The sequence below is a fragment of the Telmatherina bonti genome (genome assembly GCF_933228915.1).
Source record: "Telmatherina bonti genome assembly, chromosome: 21".
Lineage (NCBI taxonomy): Eukaryota > Metazoa > Chordata > Actinopteri > Atheriniformes > Telmatherinidae > Telmatherina > Telmatherina bonti.
In genome coordinates this window covers 29691746-29698018 of record NC_136630.1, presented here as the reverse complement: position 1 = coordinate 29698018, position 6273 = coordinate 29691746, and the positions used below count along the sequence as shown (strand labels likewise).

The following is a 6273-nucleotide window of genomic DNA, read 5'->3' as shown; positions in this document are numbered from 1 at the left end:
TCTGCATAGAAACGTCACGTCTGCATGGAAACGTCACGTCTGCATGGAAACGTCACGTCTGCATGGAAACGTCACGTCTGCATGGAAACGTCACGTCTGCATGGCAACGTCACGTCTGCATGGCAACGTCACGTCTGCATGGCAACGTCACGTCTGCATGGCAACGTCACGTCTGCATGGAAACGTCACGTCTGCATGGAAACGTCACGTCTGCATGGAAACATCACGTCTGCATGCTGCCTGGGATTAATGGGGCTCAGCTTCTACAGGCTGGTTTGACTAAAAAAAACAAACAGGCAGATAAAAAACCAGCAGGAAATTTTGGCTTTTTAAGGGTTAATCCTTTTTACCGGCTTCCTGTTTAATTATCTGAACAACACTGAAGAAAATGAACTCCAGCAACAAACATTAAACATTCAGATGAAAATAAAAACCTGCATCAGATTAACTACAACTAACCAGGTTAATAAAACTAAGATGTCTGACAGCACTAACTAACCTGGTTCATGTAGTTAGGGTTCGGTTAGTGGGGGTGGAGGGAGATCCAACTTTAAACATGCATTCATATCTCTGAAAGCAGCCCTGGACATCCACTACTATCCTGCAGCTTTTCCTCGCATCTCTCCTGCAGCACGGCTGAACCACGCGGCTGGATTCCTGCTGCACGCCGTCCGGCTCTGCTAACCAGACTCGTAGATCCAGGTGTGCTGCATCTAACAGCTGCAGGATCTCCAGGACTGGACTGGTTTAAACCAGGACACAAACGAAACTTAAAGCAGCACAGACGCCTGAACGTGTGTGACACCCCCGCTGCGTTACACAGGCAGGTTTAATGTTTGGTTGGCGCCACCCGTCCTGTCAGCTGATCTACCCGTTTTGGGCCAGAACCGTCAGGTGGACCGGATCCTCGCAGTTCTGACCTAAAGTCCCACCAGAACCGGGTCGTCAATCATTTTATCTCCTGAACTGATGGTGGTGTGTATGTGGGGGATGTGTGTGTGTGTGTGTCCATCACAGTTTGTCCGTGTCCAGGAGCTCCTGCAGTTCATTCTGGATGTGTTCTGGCAGCTCCAGAGGAGGCAGGTCATCCAGACATAGATCTTCCTGCGCGGGCATCTCCAGTGGCGGCAGCTGAGGGATGGCGATTTCCTTTCCCTTCCCGGTGCTCTTCCGCTCCGGCCCGCTTCCCGTTGCCATGGCGCTGGCTGCCTGCGGGAGCACCCACAGCTCCGAACGCTCCACGAAGTCCGCTGCCTCCGACTGCAGCCGAGCGTTTTCCAAACACAGCCGCTGGTTCTCAGCCACCAGGCGCTGGTTCTCGTTCATCAGGTGGTCCACCAGGCGCCGCAGGTACTCAATCGTGGTCTCCTGCTCCTCCAGCCGGGTTTTGTCGTCTTTGGTGGTCTTAGATCCAGAACACGGGGGCATGGCAGGCTGGCAGCTTCCAGTCTGCCGGATCTGGAACTGGTAGAGCAGCGTGTCGTATTCTCTCTCCCCGACTCGTCCTCGATCGTCGGCCGAGGCCCCAGCGAGGCCCTGGGACTGGCCTGGCTGCGGAGGCTTGGTTTGGAGCCGCTGGCCGCTCGGGGACCGGACCAGATCGGGTCGGGCCTTCGTCGCCTCACGCCGAGCCTCTCTCTTCCAGCGCTCCTGGATCAGCCTCTGCTGTTTGATGTGGCTGTCTCTCTGCAGCTCCATGGACAGCCGGGCCTGCAGGAACAGAAGCAACACTGGTCACCAGACCGCCACCGAGACTGGGTCGGGTTGTCCTGGTGGTGGGAACGCACATGGTGGAGTCTCACCTGCTCGTACTCCGTCTTCTTCATGGCCTCGGTCAGAAGATCTGCAGACCGATGGGAGACAACAGCTCTGAGAAGACTGCAGCTTAATAATAAATAATAATAATAATAATAATAAAGCATTTATAAAGCACTTTTCTGAGCAACTGTGATGCAATAAATCCATATAAAGAGGCTAAAACAACTCCAGAGGTATAAATGGAGGAACCGTGATCCATCAGACCATCATTTTATGTTTCATCTCTTCCCATGTTTGCTGATGAGAAACTGAAACTCTCCGTCTGTTTCTGAAAAACTTCATTTCTTTACTGAATATAAGAAAACGTTTTGCTACTCAACAATTCTTTACGGTAATTTCTTTTTCTTTCCAGCCCAGAGAAAAAACCTGAACATGAGCCTCACCCTCACCGAGCGCGCAGCAGCATCTTACCTCTTCAACAGCCACATGTTTAACTCCAAGCCGGCATCATATCAATTCATTTATGTGTGTTTTCCATGATGAGGGTGTGTGTATGACGTGCATAATGACTCGTTAGTCAAAATCCAGACATTAGCCACAGCATTGCTTGTAAAATTGTGTGAAAAAAGCAGCGACATACAGCAGCGAAATCACGGCACAAAAGAGACAGAAATGTCTTTTCTAATCAGTGATTGCAGTAAAAACATAAGAGACAAATAAATATAAATAAAATATGATATAAAATCCTGATGGAATGTTAAGTTGTACGATCAATCGGGAAAATCTTCCCGATGATGACAGTTTAGAGGAGTCCTGGAGCCTACCTGCTGCTTCGCCGTGGCAGGAGATGGCCTCTTCATACTTCCCAGCAGCTACCAAACGCTCTGCCTTCCTGCACTGCTGATGAGCCTGCAGACAGTCAGACATGATCACCTCATCCACAGCTCCAGGAAGAGACGTGTGACAACCAGATGACAAGAGAGGAAGATACAAGGCGGGACAGAAAGAAGCCAGGCAAGTTGGGATCAATACAGGAATAGGAAATGTATTAGCTTCTTCCATAATATGGTGGTAACCATGGATACTGGCAGAACAGATTCTCATCGTGATAAGGTGGAACGGGAGATTCTCATGGTGATGAGGTGGAACGGGAGATTCTCATCATGATGAGGTGGAACGGGAGATTCTCATCATGATGTGGTGGAACGGGAGATTCTCATGGTGATGAGGTGGAACGGGAGATTCTCATGGTGATGAGGTGGAACGGGAGATTCTCATGGTGATGAGGTGGAACGGGAGATTCTCATGGTGATGAGGTGGAACGGGAGATTCTCATGGTGATGAGGTGGGACGGGAGATTCTCATGGTGATGAGGTGGGACGGGGGATTCTCATGGTGATGAGGTGGAACGGGAGATTCTCATGGTGATGAGGTGGAACGGGAGATTCTCATGGTGATGAGGTGGAACGGGAGATTCTCATGGTGATGAGGTGGAACGGGAGATTCTCATGGTGATGAGTTGGAACGGGGGATTCTCATCATGATGAGGTGGAACAGGAGATTCTCATGGTGATGAGGTGGAACGGGAGATTCTCATGGTGATGAGGTGGAACGGGGGATTCTCATCATGATGAGGTGGAACAGGAGATTCTCATGGTGATGAGGTGGAACGGGAGATTCTCATGGTGATGAGGTGGAACGGGAGATTCTCATGGTGATGAGGTGGAACGGGAGATTCTCATGGTGATGAGGTGGAACGGGAGATTCTCATGGTGATGAGGTGGAACGGGAGATTCTCATGGTGATGAGGTGGAACGGGAGATTCTCATGGTGATGAGGTGGAACGGGAGATTCTCATGGTGATGAGGTGGAACGGGAGATTCTCATGGTGATGAGGTGGAACGGGAGATTCTCATGGTGATGAGGTGGAACGGGAGATTCTCATGGTGATGAGGTGGAACGGGAGATTCTCATGGTGATGAGGTGGAACGGGAGATTCTCATGGTGATGAGGTGGAACGGGAGATTCTCATGGTGATGAGGTGGAACGGGAGATTCTCATGGTGATGAGGTGGAACGGGAGATTCTCATGGTGATGAGGTGGAACGGGAGATTCTCATCGTGATGAGGTGGAACGGGAGATTCTCATGGTGATGAGGTGGAACGGGAGATTCTCATGGTGATGAGGTGGAACGGGAGATTCTCATCATGATGAGGTGGAACGGGAGATTCTCATGGTGATGAGGTGGAACGGGAGATTCTCATGATGAGGTGGAACGGGGGATTCTCATCATGATGAGGTGGAACAGGAGATTCTCATGGTGATGAGGTGGAACGGGAGATTCTCATGGTGATGAGGTGGAACGGGAGATTCTCATGGTGATGAGGTGGAACGGGAGATTCTCATGGTGATGAGGTGGAACGGGAGATTCTCATGGTGATGAGGTGGAACGGGAGATTCTCATGGTGATGAGGTGGAACGGGAGATTCTCATGGTGAGGTGGAACGGGAGATTCTCATCATGGTGAGGTGGAACGGGAGATTCTCATCATGATGAGGTGGAACAGGAGATTCTCATGGTGATGAGGTGGAACGGGAGATTCTCATCATGATGAGGTGGAACGGGAGATTCTCATCATGATGAGGTGGAACGGGAGATTCTCATGGTGATGAGGTGGAACGGGAGATTCTCATGGTGATGAGGTGGAACGGGAGATTCTCATGGTGATGAGGTGGAACGGGAGATTCTCATGGTGATGAGGTGGAACGGGAGATTCTCATGGTGATGAGGTGGAACAGGAGATTCTCATCATGATGAGGTGGAACGGGAGATTCTCATCATGATGAGGTGGAACGGGAGATTCTCATCATGATGAGGTGGAACGGGAGATTCTCATGATGAGGTGGAACGGGAGATTCTCATCATGATGAGGTGGAACGGGAGATTCTCATGGTGATGAGGTGGAACGGGAGATTCTCATGGTGATGAGGTGGAACGGGAGATTCTCATGGTGATGAGGTGGAACGGGAGATTCTCATGGTGATGAGGTGGAACGGGAGATTCTCATGGTGATGAGGTGGAACGGGAGATTCTCATGGTGATGAGGTGGAACGGGAGATTCTCATGGTGATGAGGTGGAACGGGAGATTCTCATGGTGATGAGGTGGAACGGGAGATTCTCATGGTGATGAGGTGGAACAGGAGATTCTCATCATGATGAGGTGGAACGGGAGATTCTCATCATGATGAGGTGGAACGGGAGATTCTCATGGTGAGGTGGAACAGGAGATTCTCATCATGATGAGGTGGAACGGGAGGTCCTCATTGGCAACTGTATGGTAGTAAATTTGAAGATAAACTTAAGAGGAATGTTCCCAACACCATGTTGGATCCATCACACCAACAATGAAACCAGTTCTGGAGCAAAAAGGGGGTCCAACCAGGCAGTAGCAAGGTGGGCCTGATAAACGCCATGTAATATCTATGTTAATATTTGGTCATTAGAAAAGTGAATGAGCTCAATCCATATTTTTAATCAGTTGGACAAATAATGTCAATGTCATGTAACAAGAAGAGAACCAGTACAGAAATACCATGAAAACCAGATGGGAAATGACTGTTGGGGGGGTTGGGGTTAAGGGAACCCCCCAGCTCTGAAGGTGCTGAGGGGGATGACACTGAGCAAGGACCTCTCTGTCACCATTTTCACCTGAATCCAACAACAGGTACAGAAGATAACACCTGTCATGAGACATTTATTATGAACAAAGTGGGAAAGTGAGAGCAACGTGGTCACGTGACTATGTAAACAGTGACAGTGACTTAACGTCGCCGCTGTTAACTACATCTATTTACCAAATAATAACATAATACTGTTTTGCCAAAGAAACCCTCTGAGTGAGCCTGTCGGACAGCAGAAGACATTAGCAGTGAGGTGACTGAGGATAAGGCAGCTCCTCTATATGAGCTGCAGCAACATTAGCCTGTTATTGCAACATGAAGACGGGAACTTACGAGGTTCAGCGGGCTGTCTGACACCTCCATGAAGTCGCTTCTTCGATGTTTATCTCTACATGAAACTCGTCTTTGTTCCTCCAAGACTGTCATCCGCACAGCGCCAAACTAAACCAAGGAAAACGACACAAAACAACCAGAGTATTATTGTCGGGGAAGCGCAGTCGCTTTTACTCCACAGCAGAAGGCACGTAGAAAACGGGATGACGTCAGAGCCGCTTACGCAAAGCGCCGCGCAGCCTTTCATGCGCGCGCAGCTTGTTGCCTGGAGAAACCGGAAATGAAGGCTTGCTGTCAAATTAAAAAACAAACCTTTTAATGAAATTTAAGTTGTTTCGTGGTTTGTCTGTTACGAGATGTTGTAATGAAGTGTGAAAAAAAAAAACTTTAAAAAAAAAAGTTTGCTGCCTGGAGGAACCGGAAATGAAGGCTTGCTGTCAAATTAAAAAACAAACCATTAAATGAAAATTTGTCACGAGAATCCTGAACAAACAGAGCATA

At 49.1% G+C, this 6273-nt stretch overlaps 1 protein-coding gene across 1 annotated transcript; it reads right to left on the bottom strand.

Annotated features, from left to right (window-relative positions):
- Positions 1 to 246: 246 nt before the first annotated feature.
- On the bottom strand, positions 247 to 5938 carry nrbf2b (nuclear receptor binding factor 2b). Its single transcript, XM_079261057.1, has 4 exons — positions 5773 to 5938; positions 2583 to 2667; positions 1803 to 1843; positions 247 to 1710 (listed from the first exon to the last, which is right to left on the bottom strand). Exons 1-4 carry the CDS (start codon positions 5863 to 5865, stop codon positions 1012 to 1014), a joined length of 918 nt encoding a protein of 305 aa, XP_079117183.1. The 5' UTR covers positions 5866 to 5938; the 3' UTR covers positions 247 to 1011.
- Between the last annotated feature and the right edge of the window lie 335 nt (positions 5939 to 6273).

Bases quoted from the DNA above. Each gene is read 5' to 3' on its own strand.
- nrbf2b (XM_079261057.1), bottom strand. From the start codon at position 5,865: ATGACAGTCTTGGAGGAACAAAGACGAGTTTCATGTAGAGATAAACAT. The intron at 2,668-5,772 runs GTAAGTTCCCGT...GACTGTCTGCAG, and splicing joins CAGACAGCCCGCTGAACCTC to GCTCATCAGCAGTGCAGGAA. The intron at 1,711-1,802 runs GTGAGACTCCAC...CTGTTCCTGCAG, and splicing joins AGAAGACGGAGTACGAGCAG to GCCCGGCTGTCCATGGAGCT.